This window comes from Mytilus edulis, chromosome 3 (assembly GCF_963676685.1).
Source record: "Mytilus edulis chromosome 3, xbMytEdul2.2, whole genome shotgun sequence".
Classification (NCBI taxonomy): Eukaryota; Metazoa; Mollusca; class Bivalvia; order Mytilida; family Mytilidae; genus Mytilus; species Mytilus edulis.
In genome coordinates this window covers 7,618,652-7,641,902 of record NC_092346.1, presented here as the reverse complement: position 1 = coordinate 7,641,902, position 23,251 = coordinate 7,618,652, and the positions used below count along the sequence as shown (strand labels likewise).

Here is a 23,251-nt window from a genome sequence, read left to right as displayed (position 1 = left end):
CTTTTTGTTCTTTCACAAATTCTTTTCATGTAATTGGTATTTATTAAAAAATATTAGTTATAAAAATTAGATTTTTTTTTTTATTGAGAGCCAATTTCAAAATGTTTAAAACCTTTTTCTAGTAATTTTAAGACGACATATGAACTTTCCAAATATATTTCCCTATATCTTTAAATGTAAAAAAAATGCAATGATCACGATTATATAATTTTTAATCAGCACGTGCATATTTTGATGAAATGAAGAAAAAAAAAATATAAATAAAAAAAATATTGCATCAAATTGTATTTAATTGTTAAATCGTTTGTACTCAAATCTGCCTTCGGAAAAGAAACATGTGCATGTACATGTATATACAAAAATAATTATAGTATTGAAGTCATAATATCCTGAATATCTTTCATGTTTGTTATTATTTAATATTTGAAAAAAAAGTTTTTGTCTGTAAACAATTGTGTGTCTAAAAAGTGAGATTTTTCACGGATATTTGTAGTACAATACACTGAACTAAACTATAATTAAAGGTGATCTCGGAGGCAGGTGACCGCCAGACGATTGTTCGAAGCACTGTATCAAATTTCACTTACAAAATTAAATGTTTGTTTAATTTTAACTTGACAATGGGTTGACACTATATATTATTTCAAACCCGTCATTATATAGAAAATACGTAGAAGTCGATACAAAACTTGAAAAATATTTTATTTCAATGAAGTGTTCTCAAATACAACTAACACATGATTATGTAAAATTTAATTGGCGTGTATCATCTCATTATAGCGTAAATAAAGAATTCTGTGTTTCTGCCAACAAAAACAAGCCGGTATCGCTAGAACGTTAATGTAATCTGACACCGCCTCCCTCTCGTATCAATTTACATCAACAAAACAGGCGATAACCTAGACTCCATCTTGGAACTTGAGACAAAGAATATGAAACTATATCTTTGTAATATTACCCTGTAAATATATGAAAGTTATAAACTTACCGATCGCCTCTGTCTTTAGTTTCTGATGCCCTATCCCTCTGTCGTCGGTTTTTGAACCAGTTACTAACTTGTGTTGTTGTTAATCCCGTTCCCTCGGCCAATTCTCTCTTTTCACGAGGTGAAGGGTATGGATTATGAGCATACCACTCCCTCAGAACAGTTCTAGATTTTTCTTTGAAACAATAACTGGTTTCTTCCCCGTCCCATATTGTTCTAGGAAGTGGGAATTTCCTTCTCACACGGTACTTTCCCACAGCGCCCAGAGGTCGACCTCTTAACTTTTCCGCTTCAATATAATGTGCTTTAAGCCATAATGCCTGTAACTTTGGGTGATTATGAGGTGAAAAATTGTTACTTTCCATTATTTTATAAAGTTCTTTGAAGTTTCCTCTGTGAAAGGCCACCACTGCCTTCGCTTTAAGCACACTTTCATTTTTATGTAAATGTTCACAAGCAGGGAGTGACCATAAAAACCTAGCTAATCTGTCAATGTTTCCACCTTGTTGCAAAACTTCACACACGCACGCAACTTGTTCCTGTGTAAATCCAAAAGACGGAATCATTGCCCCGGGGGTCGGGGATCCGACTGATGACGTTGGTGGTTGGTCGTGTAACATTGAGAGATCTGGATGGAAGGCAGGAACTCCGGAACTATTCCCAGGTGAGCGGTAGTGCACTAAAAAGACACAAATTATAAAGGTGTTTTGATATTGTATACTTCAGCCTAATACACTTCATTACAGTATTATTTTTAAAGAGTGCGTTAATGGTTCATTGCCTATCGCTCATTGGTTACTAGTCTCGACCTCGTGAATATATCGTTATTCATACGGTGGCCCGATTAAATTAGTCACTATAGCAACTACGTCAATCAGGAAACCTGATATCGGGGTAGGCGTATTCCAAATAGAACTACAGCATAGAAATTTGGCTACAGGTTTTTGCACAAATATAAATAAGACGAATAACCTCAGTTAAAATAAGTGAACGATTTATGTTTACTTTGAATTGTTCTACTGGAAATGTTCAATAGAACACTGTCCCTGTTTATAGTGTACCCGTAACCGTGAAATTAAACCTATAATCAAGATTAGACGAGGTCATGTATATTCACCATCACGTATAGTTTTGTAAATGAACTAATGTTTGAATACGTATTGTTAAATAAATGAAGAAGTTGTCCTTAAATTCATAATCAGACTGTCAATATTTGGTAAAATCTGTTTACTTACGGAAGTGAAGAAACATTGAAAAGGTGAAATTGTTTACATTTAAAATTTTCTATCATATTTTCAATTGTTAAATAAATTTATTTTACCGAACTAGGCTTTTTAAATCTTTAAATTTTTGATTTTGAAAGTATTTTTAATTACTCTTTGTTATAAATAAATACCTGAATCAAAAATATCTAAAGAAGAGTCACTATATAAAGAATCCGTATCTAAATCACAATCATCCGAGGCCGTGAGGCCGAAATCAAACATATCCAAATCCATATTTTTTCCATCAACTGACAAATGATGTTCCACATCATGTAATATATGTAGATAATGTTTACTAACGGATGCAGGAAGCTTTGAACCCCGGGGTATAAAGACACATCCCCAGATTGATACCAGCAGGACTCCCAGTGTCAAGACCAGTGACACTTTATTTGTACTGACATTAAACAATTCTTTACACAGAGGGGTGTACAACTTTTATTTACTTTTTCTTTCGGAGTTGAATTTAAAAAATGAAATTTAAAATAAACTTTACCATTTAGGTATACAATGATTTATATAATAAAATCGTTCATGCTTGTAGCAAATAATAGATTGTTTCAAATTTTATTTTTATTTTATAACTAGGGAATCATTTATATGAAAATATGAAAAAAAGGAAAGAAATGGAAAACCGGAGACATAATTATACACTTGTATATATGTCTCTGGAAAAACTCATTTCTATAGAAATATATGTACAAGGATTTGTAAAGTAAGACTACTATTATAATCCTTTATATGCTTATGAATATGACACTTAATTATTTTTTATCATTTACCAAAAAATATGTAATTTATTTTCGGTCTACAAATATAACACTTCCCTATTTTTATCATCTAAAACAAAGACTAATATTTTTAGACGGAAGAAATATAAATCCTTGCTTAAAACAAAATGTTTTGAGATTATAATTTATACAAACGCCTTGGGTTTGATATAAGTAGTAAGTACACAACACCTCAGTGTGAAATAAACGCATAACTGTTCACAAGAAATGTGCAATTAGTATCAGATGGTAGCAGCATATGTTTCAGCTAATAAAAAGAAACACGATACCAATGTAACATGATATACACTCAGCTGGCAATTCTATGTCCACTGCAATATTAATTTAGATAAACAATCCCGCACAAATTATTCATCATTCAATACACATTTGTTTTCCTGATAAAAGTTCATGACACATTTTTATAAATGAGCGATAATTTTTTTTATTCATTTAATTTTCTTAAATTTATTTTCGAAAATTAAAAAAAAAATGTTGATGATTTAAGAAAAAGAAAACAATTTTAAAGGCTTTAAATAAAACAAAAATTAAGCAAAATAGAATTCCAACAATATATCTGGTAAAATGTCATTCCGATTTTCAATATAATTTTATACAGCACCCCTAGGTATATTGAAAGTGTAATTATAATTTTCTGGATGAGTATGATTTGGTTATGATTAACTTGAAACTTTTGTCCGACAAATGGTTACATTAACAAAACCAACAGGAAGTCGTCACGGATCACTGCGCACACACAAATATCAACAAATTTATAGCAGTTTATCCTCAAATAAATTAAATGGCATGAAAAGGCACGAATGTTTAAATTTAAATAATATCCTTGCTCTAACAATAGTTTAATTCGATATGCTGTACCGTTTTTGTTTCTTTAACGACTCTTTCAGTTAAATCAGAAATTCTATCTGACCCTTCTATACTTTTATGACATAAACTAACAAGTCATCCGATATATATTAAAAAAAATAATAATAACCTTTTTTGCTGGAATTAAAAAATTTATCATATATTACATTTTCTCATATTTTATTTTCAAAGTAATTATTTTCATGTAATATTCAAATACTACAAGTATTATTTTATATTCTGTAACTTGAAAACATCTATAAAATGACATTAAGTCAAATTTGATCCAAAGCAATAAAAGAAATTAACCGATATGAAATGAAAAGATGATTTGTGTTTTTTAGTGTGGATGACAAAATGTCATTAAATATTTCTAAAAGCACCACAGAGTAAATTATATTGTTATTAGAAGGGATAGGTTTCACAGTTGTAAGCTGATAGTCGTTTATTGTGTAAAATGCATTACATTGCCGCTATTGTTTCCCGAAAGCCGATACGGGCTGGTAAAACAACATATTGACTTAGGACCTAGGTATTATTGCCTTTTAAAAGACTAAAGTATTAATATGTAATTTGATATCTATAGAAATCAATAGTTGCTTATTTCCGAATTAAAGATAACGATACAATCATCAATATTCATCCAGCAAAACATCATCAAATTTTAATAATACTACTGATTTTTTTTTTAGAAATGTCGACGAAATAGCCTGATAGAAAAGAGTAGAAAAGAGAAAAGACTTGCTTGGGTCATCTGGTAGATTATATTTCATCCTGCTATCTGACTGATTCCTAATTATTACCATGCTCTCGGATGCTTCAATTTTAGACTCAATTTCTCCTGTAAATTATTACACTAGGGCTGATAAGAAGCTGTAAAATTAAGTAGTTTCTAGACAGATATAAATTTAATAAAATCTCTTGACTGTAATCAGATAGTCTTGATAAAATAGTGTCTATTGCAGCATTCGGCCATTATTCTCAGTTATCCGTCATGCCAAAAACTAACTTAAAAGTCTCGAGGTAAATAATGCATCGGATATTTTTTGGTTCTTATCTATATTGAATCTAGTCTACGACATCAATGCGGGTTAATTTCAGTGAAATATCAATTTTTGTTCTTCCTTGGTATTGAGGAAAGTTGAAAAAGAGCAATTAATTTGCAGAAGGGATAAATCAACTATCTTTTTACAAAAAAACTAGTTCCTATCATGATTATAGAAAGGAGCTCATCTCACCAACTGTCTTATCTAAAGGATATAATACGTCAAATTACGAAAAACGAAACTTTAAAAAGATTTGTAGCAACATTTTAGCTAACTCTGCTTATCTCCCTTGCTATACTTGAAAATTGACAGTTTGAATTTTGTTCTAATTAGTTGAATGTTAAAACAAGATAGGGATAACTAGAACATATTCATATTAACGGTATATCAACTTCTATGAACAAATTATAATTAATAAATTAAATGAAAATGAAAAAAAATAAATTTCAAAGAACGTTCAAACAAAGTAGTAAAAATTATCAAATACATGAGGACGAATGACAGCACAGGGGGTTTATTATAATTGACAGTCCCCTCGGGCAAATAAAGACTGAATAGTAAAATTCTAAATAACACATTAACGGCAGAATGTATTACAAGAGGAGCTGACAATCTTGTCCGTGATCATGTGACCTTACAATAATCTGTCAAAGTCAAACTAGTGTGATTTGAGAAACCTCAATTATCGCTGTAATATATGACACTTTATTTCAACTAATATGAAACACAAAAATCGGAAGAATAAATTAATGAAATTCGATAGCGTTTTAACTTAAATTCTGTTTAATTTAAACCACTTCAATTACAGGGAAAATTTCACAGAAGCATTTGATTTTATTTACATAGAAAATTGACGCTATTTCTTAAGTCTTTAAATATGACTAGCGAAGGAAATAGTCTAAATATTGTAGAAATTGATACATGGAGAAAGACGGAGAAAATTATACGGTTCCATTTAAATGAAGTCTTGTGTGGAGATGTATAATTAAAGTAATATCAGACGACGGAAGCCGTCATCAGAACCTAGTGCTAGCACTGTTTACAATTCATCCTTCCAGGTTTTCACACTTCCACAGTGTTGATGAGAATGCGTGTTTTCTTTCAAACAGATCATAAGGATAGAATGTACCGAACGCTTACTTTCATCTTTTAATGAATGGATAATTTTTCTCACAGTTCATCATTTTACATAGAAATTGAAGAGAAATATAAACAAATCGGATCTGTGTTCATAGCAGCGAATCTTTTTCTGATAGATAAAAAGAGGGGGTTCGGTATACATTAAGAAGTATGTGTGGCCTGAATAATACCGAGAAGTAATCAAAATCTGTTTTGTAAATACGTATATTATTTTTGCATATCTACTCAACAATTCCCCGTAATAAATGTACTAGCCGAACTTTTTCCGCTAATGACGTTCTTACATCTGTAAAATCAATCTGATTAACGCCTCTGTTGGTTCAGTGGAAACGCATAAGATTTATTTTCTTCCCTCTTTTTAATCCCTTACTTTTTGGGAAGGTCAATATGTGTTGACCAACATAGTAATATTGAATGTTATTACTTACTGTATAAACCATGTAAACGCACTTTGAAAGGATTTTAATGTTTTTAGCATTCGATCTGAACGCACTGGTAAATTATGTACGCATTTCAAAGTTGTGTTTTTTTTATAGAATTTTTTTTATTCTTGTTCCTTTATGTTCTTCAAAATTTTGTAGCACTGTTGCGTGTTTTTGTTTCCTCTTGAAAGTTTCTCCAATTAAATTGTTAAATCTGTTGCTACTGTTAATGTCAAAATCAAAATTTATAAATAAGAAGGATAACCTTTTTCCCTGAGAAAAAAGAGGAAAGAACCAACAAGAAAACATGTCATTAAATCCGACCAAAGAGTCATGGTCATTCTTTTGCTACATAAGTTTGCCTTTTTCACGCCTATCAAAAATTAGACTGCAGAGCACATTCTTTATACCGCCAGAAACAAATGTTTTGTAGACAAAAAGAAGATTGGAAACAATAGAAAACGATGACCAAAATATATTTCTCCCTTATTTATAATCTGGTGCAGGGATTGTTGTCTCTGGTTATCATACTACAACGAATAACAGAAAAGATACGTGAACATCAACAATACAGTCAACCCGGCAAAAAACCCATTCAAAACATTGTAGATATTCAATATGCTCTTAAACTCTTCATACATGATTAAAATAATCAATTTTGTTGATTGCCAAGAACGTTTACTTTCTGTGACATTTGCATAAAAGACTTGTTACTTTTTAGTTTCGTTTGAGTCTATTAAAAAAACTACCTCCAAGACCCAACTCTACATTAATATGAATAAATGTGTTTCAAAACATTTCAAAAATTTACTGAAAGGTTCCAGAAAATCTATTATGTAATATACAAGGACCCTCAATTCAACAGTTTAATGTCATGTGCCTTTTTCACCATTACAGATATTTTCTCACCCTAAAATATTAGTTTTCAGTTGAAACGATTGAATATGCATCTTTGCATGAATCTAAAATTGTTCCGGATCAAGGAAAACTTGACATAAATGGTAATGAAGGGACAAAATGTATATCCTTGTAAGACCTAATAATCAATTTTCCTTATTCGAGACAGGCTACATATTCCGTTTTGAGAGATAAATGATTGAACCCCAGCTTTTGGGAAAAATGTTCCTGACCTTGCATTTCTTTTTTTAAGATGGAAATATTTGAATTTAAAAAAAAAAAATATTTGACCGAGTATTCGTTTTGTTTTAAAGTTTTTTTTGTTGCTCAAATATCAATTGGATAAATATATTTAGTATGAAATTCAAAACAGTGTAGCTGTGGCCATTGATTGACCCATCAAAATCATCCATTGACTGGGACAATTTACGTGAACGTTTGTCTGTAACAACCACTGTTCATGACGTACCTACGATAGACATTTAAACTGTGGGGTCAACAAAGGTTTCTTAACGCTTTTAATTATAAAATAATTCGAAAAATTAATCAGGAATAACCTTTGTGTTTTGATTTATATAATTGATATAAATCAAAATATCGTGTTATTTCTGATTAATTTTTCGAATTACTTTATTTAGGTGTTGAGAACCTTTGGTGACCCCATAGTTTAAGTGTCTTTAAAAAGTACATAGTGAGCATTGGTCGTTACATACAAACGTTCACCTAAATTGTCCCAGTCAATGAATGATTTTAATGTGTCAATCAATGGCCACAGCTACACTGTTTTGAATTTCATACTATTTATTTTTATTTGATTTGAAGATTGAAACCGTTTGGTGAATATTACTAGTTTCAACCGCAGAATAACAAACTGATATATGAATATACATATATATATAGATAAATTAATTAATGAAAAAAAATATGATAAAGATCACACACATTTCCCGCGAAATTTAGAATTAAGTTTAAATACAGGAGATGTTGTATGATTGACATTGAGACAATTATCCACCTGCTCATGTTAGTGAAAGAAATTTCTCCAGGTAAAGACTTAATACTTTTTATGGTATATTACTATTGAAGCATGGATACAGCTTCATTAGTAAATCCTTAATTTTAATCACAAATTAATGCCTCGACATCTTTTTATAAAGAACTGTCTGTTATCGAATAAAGCTGCAACAAGTAACTTCAAATACAGTACCATATAACAAATATCTGACCACTGAAGGGACGACATCAAAAGTTCAATATACGATAAAAAAAATTAATTCACATAGTTTTTTTACTGACCCCCCCCCCCCCCTCCCCCACCCCTATCCGACCACTCAAGATTGGTATAAACTATAATAAATACAAGACAAATATATTATGTGTTTTACTTTTTTCTTCTTGCATTGTAGCACCGTCTTTTTCATTATTCACATTTATTAATGCTATGCTTATCAATAATGAAAATTTATTATTAATTTATAAAAAGCAATAGATTGATTATATAAAACATATTTGTCCTTGTAATAAATAACTGACTATAGGCCGAAGACAATCCCGATAAGCTAATTAGTACAGATTTCGCTTACGTGCAGCCTTAAAGGTATTCTACGATAGTCCTTATTTAGACAAGCATTAGGCGACACATCTATATGGACATGTGTTTGTATCAGGCCCCAGATTTTTGATTTCTAGATAGTTGACTATTTCAAAATCAAACTCAGTTGCACTATTGGGTTTAATTGTTAACAGACCAATAACAAATTTATGAAAATGCAGACTGTCCTCAGACTGTCCCCTGGATCAATATGGTGTCTCATGCACAGATACCTATCTGCATACATGTGTTAAGCGGTAATTTGTTTTTAATATCTTATTAACGATAATTGATTTCAGATTTTTTTTAAGGTAATTGAGTGCATAAACAAAATAGTAAATACATATAACAATGGCAACAGAAATAGTTTTAAATGCTTCCGTATGACTCTTTTTCTTCAATTAGGGGTTTCAGCAAAAAGAAAAAAATGGTCAAACTAGTTGAAGCTTTGTATAGCAATCTTAAAAGGTTACTATAGCCCATTACATGAAAATTGAGTATTTTAAAGGCCAACATGTACTATGCAAAGTTTGGTTGATTGATTGGTGGTTGGTTGCTTCAAGTCGAATCAGCACACAAAAGCCATATTGCAAAATTTCTTGTTAAGTTTAACCTGTATCGCCACTTATGTAAAACTAAACAACATGCACACACAGTACTACACCGCTACTTTTGCATAGGTACTATTTCTGTACTAAAAAATGCAGTACTGAAAATTTACTTTTAATATTTAGTACTATTTCTTTACTTTAAAACTATTGTAATATTTAGGTACTTGTATTTTACAGTACTTGATTTGTGCTAAATATTTTGGTACAGAAATAATACAATATTCCATGTTTGAAAATCATAACTTTAAGAGATTTGAAATAGAAAAACTTTCAAAATGCTGAAAATGTAACGGTAGTAACCAAAAATATGTAGTACCTAAATTTCAAGTACAAATAAAGTGCTGTAAAATAAAGGTACCTAAATATTACAATAATTTTAGAGTAACAAAATGGTACTGAATATTAAAAGTAGATTTCCAGTACTACAGATTTTAAGTACAGAAATAGTACCTATGCAAAAATAGCTGTGTTTCTTTGTATGTTGCATTGAACTGTCGTTTGTTTTTGTAGCACTTCTGTGTTTCTGTTCTTCTGCTGTCTTCCTATTCGTATAGTTGACATGTTTCCCTCGGTTATAGTTTGTAACCCGGATTTGTTTTCTCGCAATAGATTTATGACTTTTGAATAGTTGTATACTAATGTTGTTTTTATATATTAAAAAATTCTCTTTTAACTATATAAGGAAATGCACACGGAAATATACATAATCGTTAATATGCAGATGTTACCATATTTGAAAAAAACGACGTTTATATCGAACTTTAGATTTATGTTCATTTTGCAATATGAAATATTCTGTCCTATCATATTACAAATTATTGAGGAATCAATTTTAAGTGTGAAAATATATCTTATGTTATGGTTAAGAAACGATTTATTTTAGAGAAAAATAACATATTCCTGCCATTGAAACAGTCAAAATTGTAATCTATACGTTTACTATATTAGTCATGTAAATGCTTAATTACTGCCATATTTTAAATTATCATCAATATTAGCAAATATGAAAATAATGATATGAATTATAAAAAAACAAACAAAAAAAGTCCACTTTAATTACTGTCTGTTTTAAATCTGCCACACAGACCTGTTTCACCATCAATCAATACTTTCAGACGGCAAAGGTCAACATGAAACCGTTATAAAGTAAAAAAAAGTTCCCAAACCCGTATCCTAAAATTTAATGTGGACAGTATAATGATGGACAAATGAAATCATCAAGACTTTTGAAATTAAGATTTCGGAATAAACTAATTACCGCAGAATTGACCGAAAAATGAAACGAGAAACTTAAAATACGCAATCTTGAATGACATATTTTATAACAATCCCCGCCGATTATGACTTATATCAATAACATTATCTCTTTAACATATATTGAATTGAAATATTTAATGGGATGATTGCCGTGTCTGTTTAGATTTTTATCAAATAATATAGGGTTGAATAAGGTTATATTTGTATTATGTATAGTACATGTAAGTTGGCTTATCTGGGTGTATTCGATGTTTTAACCATCACAAAAAACTGCATTGAAATACCCTTGCAATGAGAGGCGAGAAAAACCACAGGGGATAAGCTATTCTCGTCATCCTGGCAAGCCTTTTCATCTCGCCACATGAAATACTATGCACTTTTAAATGCAATGTAAGCATAACGTGAAGAAAGATAAATTTTTAAATTAAAACTTGCGTTATCGCTGGAGTCCCCTCCCCTCCAGGATTCTTTAAAAACTGCAAACATGACAAATTAGCTGTAATATTTTTGAAGAATGTTCCGATATTGGAGATCTTATTATATATTGGATACAAAACAAAAATCACATATAGTGTTTTTTGTAACTAGACAATTTTCTAAACAATAAGGAAAATAAGACTGCAAACGTTTGTCATATCCGTCCGGGACCGAATTTTTCTTCGAACAAACAATTTTTTTTTAATGCAAAACTAAAATTTAAGAAATATGCATATCTGAGATATTTCAAATCTTCGGCTGAATTCTAGTATAAAACCTGTTGTGGTTGCCTAAGAAAATCCGCAATTATAAGGTGCATTGAATAGACATTCTATAATCATTTTCAATTATCCAAAACTAAATTTTAAATTATTAAATATATAATCAATACTTGCAATTGATGATACTTTCTTTTAGTTAGATTATCAATTATAGAGTCAAATTCATTAAAAAAGAAATTCCAAGAATACCTCTTATTTGGTCATAACAATACAACCTACTGGCGAATATACCGAGCAAAATATTTTAATGTATAAACAAGTATTTAACAGAATTTCCGAATTCTTCAATTTGATTTATTTACATCAGTTATATCTCAAAAATTAGGAATGATTAGGAATTTCTATACTATACAAATTCGCGTTGAGATTATTTTTTTTTTAATTTAGGGAACAAAGTAATAAACACGAACTTTATCATATATAATATTCAAGCTGAAGATGAAGTAAAGTTATTTTGGTTTGGGGTTGCGTTTGGGGAGAGCCTCGGTGGCCTAGTGGTCTAAGTATTCGAACCACTTAGAGGTTGTGAGTTCAAATCCCGCAAATGGCAGGTGCGCTTGATTCTTAAGTTATATTTATTGTCTAATTCCTATTTAAGGTGAGTGATTCTCTCCGTGCACTCCGGCTTCCTCCACTAATAAAAACTGACTGCATCGGAACAGCACAATAGTGTTGAAAGTGGCACTAAACACATATCAATCAATGAATCAATAAGTTATATTTTTTTAGAAAAGAAATTAATGTCATCAAAGTATACTCGTCAGAACTAGAGCCTGCATCCATCATAGAATTATGATTTATAAAATAACAAACTTATAATTTTGCAAAACATGCTCGAACTCTCATGGATCTATTTTAAGGTCAACTGTGCAAATATACTCTTAGATTTTAATATATTAGTAAGTGAATCGTTATGATCATGTTTCGACATGGTCTAAACAGTAAAGCGGCATGTACGGACAATAATCTTGCAATGATTAAGTAAAATCTTTAAAAAAAAGAAAAAGTTCGATGTGAACGTCACATGCCAGTTTTTTTGCTTTCTTAAAAAAAATTGTAATCTCGATGTATTCCCATTTCTTCACAAAAAACTAGGATATGATCTGAAAACCATATCCGAACATTTCATGTTACTGTTTGAATGCAGTAATCCAAATTTAATCTGTCACGCAAATTATGTTAAAAATGAGCGAACGTGCAACAGTCATTTAAAATTGCAGAAAAATGAAATAATCTGATACGATGAAACTAAGTAGCCCTCTTGTCGAAAATTTGGTATATTGAATCGTCCTTTCCTAAGACACATCACAGTTAAACTATATATCGACGAAATTATGTCTGTCGCGTGACAGTCAAAAGTTAAAGATATAATTTCTTAAAGACAAAATGAAAATAAACATGATTAGTGTCAATTTTCGTGATATCACCAGCTAAATATTTCGATTGCATACATTTTTTGATTGGACGATAATTTTTTTACCTTCGCTAGACAATATATAAGTACTAATTTTGATGCTATCGAAAGACCACCCCGTAATTCTAATCAAAAGTACATAATTACATAATGACGACAAAACTATAAATAGAAGTTCACCAAAAGAGTTAAAAATCTCGTACTTTTTGGCAAATTTTTACATTTTCCCGTTAAAATAGTTCTAATTTACTGTTCACAACTTTTTAAAAAGCCACCGTCGTAAATACAGGGAAAACTGTCGCTGAATTAAGTTACCAAATTTTCAGACTATTCCAAAATTACAATGCTATGATTTTTTTTTATAATAGAATATTAAAAAAATATTTGAACAACAAAAAAGTTAATATATGTTGACCTCTCAATGTTTTTTTTGTTTTTTTTTTTTATAATTTTGGGTTGCTTTCTTATATAGTCTTAAAAACGGTTTTTAACAATAGACTTTATTATCTAGACAACTTTACGAATACAATTAACTATAATAAACAATATAATACAAACCCTATATTCCCTAACTGCATGACAGTGACCGAGTTACATGTAAACCAGCTTATTTTCGCGAATATGTTAGTTTGCGTTTAATCCTTTCTAGCCAACTTCTCATTGACTTTATTTCGCGATTTTCACTTGATGTAGTTAAATAAGAAAAGATCCAAGTTTTAAATTTTCGCGACAATTCATATTCGAGTTATTTATCTACTCGCGAAAATTATTTGTTTAGAGTATTCCTGTACTCAATATAGTTAACTGTGCAGTCTACAATTCTTTATTTGTATATACTACAAAAAGCAATGGAAGGATTCGTACCATTTATGAAATCAAATGCAAGATTGTCAAGAAGACTAGGAAGCATCGATTAAAATTAGAAGCTGTATTGCGGATTTTTTCTGAAAACTTTGAAACTTCATGACATTATAAATTACTCAAATTTATATATGTATGTTTATGACTTTTCATATATTTGTGTAAATAGAACAAAAGGAAAAATGGCTGATAACTACTTATCAGAAAAGAAATATACAAATTATATTTTTTTTTCTCTGAGAAATTGTTTGGATATCATTTAAAATTTACAATAATTCAAGAGTGATACGTTTAGGCTTTGAAATATCAATGAAGTCGATTCTGAACATTAAGTTTAAGACATCTCTTTTTGTCATACAGCGTCATGCTTTGTGTTTATAAGGAAAACATACAATTTCTATACATTATGCACTTAACGTACATTTTACTTAGTTTTAGCAGCTGAAAATTTTATACCTTTTTTTGCCTGAAAGGTTTGAATTCACTTGTAAAACCTGACATCAGATAAGTAAGGTTGTCCTGTTTAAGGGCCTATTTTGTTTCGATGCTGTGTAATATTTTTCGTTATTCTGCTTTGGTCAGTTTTGGTCTTGAGCATACCTGATTTAAGTTAGCCAAGGAACACAAGTTTAGCGCAAGCAATGAAATTTGGTATCAGGCGTTTAAAGCATTATTATTTATTTCACGTCATAGAAGAAATGTGTTAGTTGCACCACAACTATTTTAGAAATTGACGGTTCCGAATGGAGCCTTATTACCTGTATAGAAGAATACATAATGAAAAGAAGACGTTTCCGTAAAATATCAAATATTCAGATGCTTGATGATTGATCTCGATCTAACCAGACATTTTCATCAATTGATATAAATATTTTATATTCTTCTTTATCAATGGTCTCGTACACGGACGATAAAGATAAAGGAAACATGTGCACTTTCCCGAAGAGAACAACCAGTTCAGGTTTCTTACTAATACTGCATTTCAACTTCTCAGTAAACCCCTAAGTAACTTCAAATTGCGCATAACATTTTTGTTCTTGTGAAATAGTGTTGCCTGAAACACACACAGCATCTCAAAGGCATATGATTAATCACCGAAAGTCATAAAATAAGCACATACAAGTTATGATAACCTTGAATTTTTTATTGTTTTAAGATTTGAGTTACTTTAATCATTATACATAAGACATGGCATATTGTCTTTTAGATAATTGAACTAAAATAAAAGTAAAATTATAAAAATAAATGCAGAGTAAGTAAAACACAGTCTTTGAAGCAAATAAAGAATTAACACACAATTCTACACCGTTTACAAAGAATGTGCTGCTTTATAAAATAGTTTTGAGTGTTCGGTAAATTTCTTAAAACTTAGTTAGAATTTGCCTCGACTTGAACCACATATATGGTAAGGATACGTGTTAAGAGATGAAGATATTATGACCCCCTTTCGAATTTAATTTTTGTTGTGGTATAGGGTTATTCTCTGTTATGGATGCTTCACATTTTTTTCTCTTCATATACAGCACTGCGCATCCACTGCCGCATATAAGGTGTAGCATTGGCGCTAACGAGTTGTCAGAGGAAGCATTTTTTGCGCAAACTGATTAATCCCTTCAAAACATGGGGATGTACAAATTAAAACCTTGCACAAAGGGTATTCTATTTCTGAAGGCGAGCACTGTTGCGATAATTTTACTTAATATATTTCAGGCCATTTTAATTAATTATAGTTAAAGCCTAAAAACCAACAAATTAAAGTTATTAACCTAAAGACAAGTTTACAACAAGATATTGGTCAATACAAACAATGAATAGAAGGAATTTCCAACATTTTTATGATATTCATCAGTAAATAAAATCAATTGAATGTAATAAAAAAAAAGTTTTTAGATAAAACAGGAGGAATTTGAACTTGTATACAAAGAATGTATAAAATATCACACAAGCACAAAGTAGCTAACAATTGCTTTTTGTTTGATACAGCTTGTTTTTTTGTTCATGTTTTACATTTCTGCATCATTTTCAGTTTATGAAAAGAAATTGATATTCTAAATAAGCTCCAGAATGTTTTTGTAAGGATTTCATCTTACGTAATTCGTTTTTATGCCGACTAATTTATCACGCATGATTTCTGAGTTTATGGTATTGGTTTCTTTCTGGTAATATAGTCTTTAGATTAGTATATACCATCTGAAACAAGAGCTGCGTGAAGCAATGGCGCACTGAAAAATAGTTAGTCACGCTTTTTCTACTTTGTTCGGGTTGATAATTGACACTCTGTTGTGAGAAAGAAACACATTATATATTTTCACATTGGCTTCCAATTGAAAGATGGAAATCATATTATTCCGGAGAAGAAATTTGATTCCTTTAGGCTTTTGGGAAAATGAATTAATGTGTATTTATGAAACTCTACACCCTACAGATGAACACTAATGAAGTAACATTTTTATTGAAACAATAATTAAAACATCTGAAGTTGTGTGACTAAAGCTATATAATATTGGGTTATATTACCCGACAGGGAAGACACGAGTTTGAAACATTACACTGTAATTATATGGTGCAGGTGTAGCAACGCTTTGCCTCAGTTTGCTGGACAAAGCAATTCAAACGTACATGGAATTACACATAAGTAAATATCTAGTTGTGTGGTCCTAATCGAAGAAAGTCAAACATCATATCGATTGAAACTCAGATAAGTCAATAATGATTTCTAAGCCTGGTAAAAAACTTAATAAACTTTAAACCCAAATCTTGCGTGCATTTATTTGCAGATCAATATTTGTTGTACAAAGTATAAGGTTTTCTCATATGGACGTTTTTTCATTATTGAGTTTCGAAGATATACCAGGCGGAAAAGAGATACGAAAATGAATACAATTATTTTTATTGAAGATATATTGATTGATAGGTAAGACGTCAATGGTACGTACTGTCACTGCGATATAATTGACACTCATTTGCATATTTCTATTTTATTTCCTAACCTGTCATTCAGTGGTAATTTGGTGAAAAGCTTGATTTAAATAATGACTCATAAATCGGGTATTATAAATTTAATTGCCGGTTATCATTTTTGACAAACTACACACCATCTTTGCAATAAAACGTGGGGAGTCTGTCATTGCTGCATAGTAAAGGTGTGAACATATAGAAAAAAATATATTGTTGAACATTCGAACCTGGATTTATGCACGTAAACCGTCTTTTCGTTCTTTTCCTTTTTTGAGGAAACTATCCTTTGCATTATTTACGCAACTAAGTAAATTAAATTAGTTGTGGGGTATATGAGAGCGGATCCAAAATAGCAACCGAAGGACATTACCATCCCCTCCCAAAATTTCAAGCTCTTAGTTCCTCAAGTTTATAAAGGTCGGTAATGAATTTAACTGACTATCAAAATTCAATTAAGCTGCATTCAACTACATTAAATTTTTCAAAACATCGTTTTAGTCCAGAGTGGAAGTATAAAAATAAAATAAGCTTGAAATATATATATATCACGGGGAAAATTAATGAGCACGTTTACATTGAAAGCTTTTACTTTTGTAAAACCTGTTTAATAAAACATGATTTTTTTGTCTAGTTATATTTTGATAAATACATTTGAATTTTATAGTGTCGACCAAATGCAGAAAGTAATACAAACTATATATATATATCTTACTAATGTTTTAATGTATACGTTTCGCGCGTCTGGCGTAAATACAAAATTTAATACTGGTATCTATGATGAGTTTATTTACAACCATTGGGTCGATGTCACTGCTGGTGGAGTTCAGCCCAGTAGTCAGTACTTCTGTGTTGGCATGAATTATTATTGATATGGTCATATTTAAAAATTAACTGTTTACAAAACTTTTAAATTTTTGAAATACTTAGGTTTTTATACCTCAGGAATAGAGTACTTAGCTGTATCGGCAAAACCTTTAGGAATTTTGGTCCTCAATGCTCTTCAACGTCGTACTTTATTTGGCCTTTTTAACTTTTTTGGATTCGAGCGTCCCCGATGAGTCTTTTGTAGACGAAACGCGCGTCTGGCGTTAATACAAAATTTAATCCTGGTATCTATTATGAGTTTATTTCGTAAATTGAATACACCGCGTTTAAAAAAACCTTTTGAAATTCAGTATTTTCATTACAGATAACTCTTTGAGGTTGTTTATTATTAATCATCGGATTTACATTACGTAGAAAACCATTGTTATGATTGTGTTTTGTGCATATATACACATGTAATGTTTGACCATTGTTTGTTGTTCCCTCTTAATTCTTTTACTAATGGCTTTCTTATTTTTTTTATACTTATATTTAATTGATTTCTTCCTTGACATTTTAATATTATTTTACACATAAAATCTTACTGTTAGATTGAATGATAACGAAAATTTAAGAACTAGATTTGTTGATCTTTAATGCCCTAATGAATTTGCAATACTGTGTACATTAAAGGTTGGTAGACAACAGTTGTACTCCATTCGACAGTTGTACTCAATTTGTTGTACTCCATTCGTTTGATGTGTTTTTTCTTTTGAAATTGCCATTTGATTAGGAACTTTCCGTTTTGAATTTTCTTCGGAGTTCAATATTTTTATGATTTTACTTCTAACATAAAAAAAAAACAAACTTATAAGTTGTAGTTTACACTGCCATATCTAATCCAAATGTTGTTATGATTGAAATGAAATAAAGACGGACGACTGATACTTATTCGCAAGTTCTAAAATGTAATTCCTAAGAGAAATTTACTGAAATAAAAAAAACATTCATCAATAACATAAAAATCTCGCAATTATATGTATATGAAAGAATTTCCCTTTGGTTTTCTCTTTTTACAAACAATGCTATGTATATGTATTCATTATTGAAATGATATATAAAAGGTTTGAACTGATTATGTTTTCAATTTATTTATATCTTTAGAGATATATTGTTCTAATCAATATTTGAGGTTTGGTCTGTACCAGGCAAACCCAGTTTCAAAAGCAGTAAACACCAAGGGATCGCGAATTTATGGCCAAATAATACCATGGAAAAAAGAAAAAAAGATGAAGAGAATATAACTATTATTCAAAACGTCAATGATGCTTGAGTCACCAAAAGAATAGTTTTTTTTCTAATTATGTTTGGACTGTGTCAGCATATATGGTTAAAAACAACATTTCTTTGAGGTAACATACAATTCCATTATTCAACTTTAATTCTAAATGTTGAATAAAATTGAGAAAGGAAATGGGGAATGTGTCAAAGCGACAACAACCCGACCATAGAGCAGACAACAGCCGGAGGCCACCAATTGGTCTACAATGTAGCGAAAAACTCCCGCAACCGTAGGCGTCCTTCAGCTGGCGCCTTAAAAAATATGTATACTAGTACAGTGATAATGGACGTAATATATATTTTATTCGAATACTTGTTTGATGAGAAATTTTAGATGTAAATATGTATTATTATATGATTAACTTTATCAAAACACTGAATGTTGAAAGCAACATTGCACAATCCATGCCATATGCAATAAGAGAAAACAACTGTGACATAAATATAGAAAGAAAAAAATATACCAAAGGTTAACCAGAGGAGTAACAACGGAATTGCACAGAGGATTAAACTGATCCAATTTGCTCACAAACTTTATAATTACAAAGTTCAAAGATCAAATGTACTCTTTTATTTCGATATTTTCAACAAAGGTAAATTATAATTCTTTTTGTATAACACTGAATAAAGTCGCCTACTTGTTTATATGCATGATATCAGTAGTCTGTTAAGTTGTAGGCCTATCGAAAAATTTACTGACAAAAACGCCTGTACCAAAAATAGTATAGAATTCCTATAAAACTTGGGGGAATATTGTAACAAAAAATGAACAACCATGCAAATTAAAGAAGCAGTGTTCTCTATTTTTAACATGACTATTCTGTATCAATAGATTAGGAGACAAACTTTCAGCTTCGTCTTTTTTGTGGTGTCTGTCATATTTATCATGTTTTTGCTATACACCTAAATTTTCTAAAATTTTCTTGTTGGCGCCTGTATAGTTTGCAGATAATACCTTTTCGAAAGCTCTCTTCCTTTATCGACGATCAAATGACAATCGAACATATCGTTTTCCATAGACATCTGTTTCGACGTTAATGACGACTAGTTAAATGTGCATCTGCTGCTTTTTGCATTGTTAAAATTTATTTTATTTGTTTCCTTTAATGAAACAAATCAGCATATATGGCAGATATGCAATGTATCAAATTTCCAATCGAACGGAGAAATATGACAAATTGCATTTTGATGGCATTTAATCTTTCTTATTAGATTTGCACGGATGCTGCAATATATCTCTAGAAGTAAACTATGTTGTGCATCACGTGAAAAAGAATATTAAAAAAAAAATGTTGTTTATATGTGCATATTTATTAAATTATTATTTATATAACTGCACAATGTTGTCATTCAACCTACGATTAAATAACAATAAAAACCTACTTCAGCAAACTAGTTTTGGTGTAAATATGATCCCAGTACAGAGAAAGATACTTGCACAAAATTCAATATACAAATAAATAAAATAAGATACTATGTATATATATTGAAATGAGCAGCTGGTAGAAGGTCCTCAGCAATGCCTCTCGACAAATGATTTTAAACAATATTCGAATTCATTTATATACATCATGGACCCTAACAGTTGTCATGCATTTATTAACATGGAAATTTCTGATTCGTATCTATCCATTAGAATGTGTTTTGACAAAACAACTTTTATTTCTCCTACAGGAAAAGTTCGAGTGAGGCATACTGTTTTGAAATCTGTTATCCCTATTTTGACAATTTACCTAATATGTCTGTTTTGTTCACTTATCGTTATAAATATAATGGAATTTGATGCGATTGTCATACAAGTGAGAGGTTTAGCGCTATAATACCATGTTCAATCCACCTTTTTCTACATTTGAGACTGCTTGTACCATGTAAGGAATATGACAGTTATTGTTCATTCGTTTGATGTGTTTCCGTACCTGTGTGTGTTACATTGTAGTGTTATGTCGTTGTTCTCCTCTTATATCTAATGCGTTTCCCTCAGTTTTAGTTTGTTACCCCGATTTTGTTTTTTGTCCATGGATTTATGAGTTTGAACAGCGGTATACTGCTGTTGCCTTTATTTATCGTTTGATTTTGCCATTTGATTGGAGACTTTCCGTTTTGAATTTTCCTCGGAGTTCGGTATTTTTGTTATTTTACTTTTTGAATGTTTTGTTTTGGTTAGTTAGTAATGAATGTCCTATGCGTTTGTTAATGTGTACAAATAAAACAAAATTTGCAAATGGAAATATATTTTTGATAACCACTGCAGGCGCATTTTATTTTTTGCACTACGATACAAAAATAAGCTGATCAAAATTAAAATAATATATATACATATATACAATATATATGCTTGTTTTATCAATCCATGGAATTTTCTTTCTGGTTTAATAATTATTAAAACCGATTCTAGGGATCACTACATGCGTTTGATGTCGCCATCTCACTGGTACACCATACACCATTGGGTAAATTTTGTAAAGAATGAAAAAAATTTGAAACAGGCTCTGCATGTCATGGAATATTTTCAAGGAAAATTGGTACCTTCCACTTTCGTAATTGAAAAAAGTGAAATGATTATACAAGTTTTTATGATCATTATTAAGTCTGAAGTAGAAGAGAAAGATTGTTGTGCATCCGTGTTTATGACACGAAATCCCTTTGCGCACTGAACGAAATTCAAGGCACAACTAATGCGTCTTTATTGCTGTTCTCCCGTCACAACATTCTGAATACTCGGGTATTCATGATATTTTAATAGATTGTGAAAAGAGTTAATGTCAATGGAGCAATGCATTTATTTCTGTCCGCCTGTGCAATTGTTAGAAGTTCTGCATTACATGGTGAACTATTAGAAATGTCATTTTTAACATTCTTAAAAACAATATTATTTGGCTCCATACTTTCTACAACTTACATTATTCAAAATAAACAGTCGTTAGAACTAGTATACGCGAAATTAAATATTTAATTATTTCTTTTATCTCCTACTTACAATCATTAAACGAGAAAATAAATTAAAGCAATTGTTTATGATATTCTTCTCATTAAAATGTAAAGCTTTATCATATATACTCTCATCAACATCCTTATTCTGTACAAATAGACATATTCAATAAAATATATGGCTTTGTAAGTATCAATATATCGTGTCCAAAGCATAAACATAACACATCTATATCAAACGTGTGTAAAAAATCAATTGAAAGTCTATTGTTAAAACCATCTAGATTTACGATATGAATTTATATGAAATATTTAAATAAAAAATAAATAAATCATAAGAAAACGATGTACTCGACATATCCCCACCTCCAACGACGCTGATTACGACGACTTAATGAGAAAAAACATTAAAACATAAGTAGAGAATTACTGAAGTTTAGTTACTGTATCATACGCTTCATCAATGTTTGCTGTTCACGCTGCGATTCCAAATGTATTCCAGTTAAATATGTAACTGAAGTCCCTGAGACGCCGAGTTGTTCTTTTAGATACATTACCAACATGGGTGGCCTGACTTATCAAAACTATATGGCTTTAGTGAAAGGGTCATAATAATGTTATAGAATGATAAAAAATTAAACATTTCCTAAACCTTCCTAAATAATGAATATTCAGGGATAATTACCTTGATTTTACCGATAAAAAGACTGACTGATCTTTGAAGTCAAACAGCACGCGCCGAATCCTGCATTCGATACGTACAGCGATATCAATATTGGTTGAAAAATCGCGGATGGATGGGACGAAATTCAATTATGATTTACTAGATAAATGTCTACAATTTAAAAGGTTTTACCTATATATTGACAGTCTGCTGAATGATCAGAAAAAGGTCGTTTCTTGTGTAAATTTAACTGTTTTAAATCACCTATATATTGCGGTAAATATTGAATAAATAATCTGTCGGGATTAAACAGAAATAGAAAAAAGAGAAATATTATAAGACTATAAGGTTTCAATAGGCACTTAAATATCTGATGTTTATTTTGTGTATTTTCATTGTCAACAAGCGGCTCCCGACGTAAAGGTGTACTTGTGACTTGTTTGTAAAACATGAATTGATAGTAACAATATACGGTATGAATTAGTGACAGAAACCCTTTGATACTAACCTTATCGATAATTATTATTTTGTCAACAACCTGATTTGATAAATGACTAAAGCTATTAGGACCGTCAATAGCTTAAAAAATCAACAAAACCAGGACCAGAAAAAAGCGAATGAATCGCCTTATCATACAAAATCTGTCAAAGTGTTGTATTATCTACAACATTT

At 30.5% G+C, this 23,251-nt stretch overlaps 1 protein-coding gene across 1 annotated transcript in view; it reads right to left on the bottom strand.

The window, feature by feature from the left end:
- The window catches only part of LOC139515704 (homeobox protein SIX1-like), a 32,486-nt gene that overhangs the window by 3,362 nt on the left and 5,873 nt on the right, over positions 1–23,251 (bottom strand). The window contains exon 3 of the mRNA XM_071305359.1: positions 989–1,664. Within this exon, the coding sequence (XP_071161460.1) occupies positions 989–1,664 (676 nt within the window). The remainder of the gene's footprint in view (positions 1–988; positions 1,665–23,251) is intronic.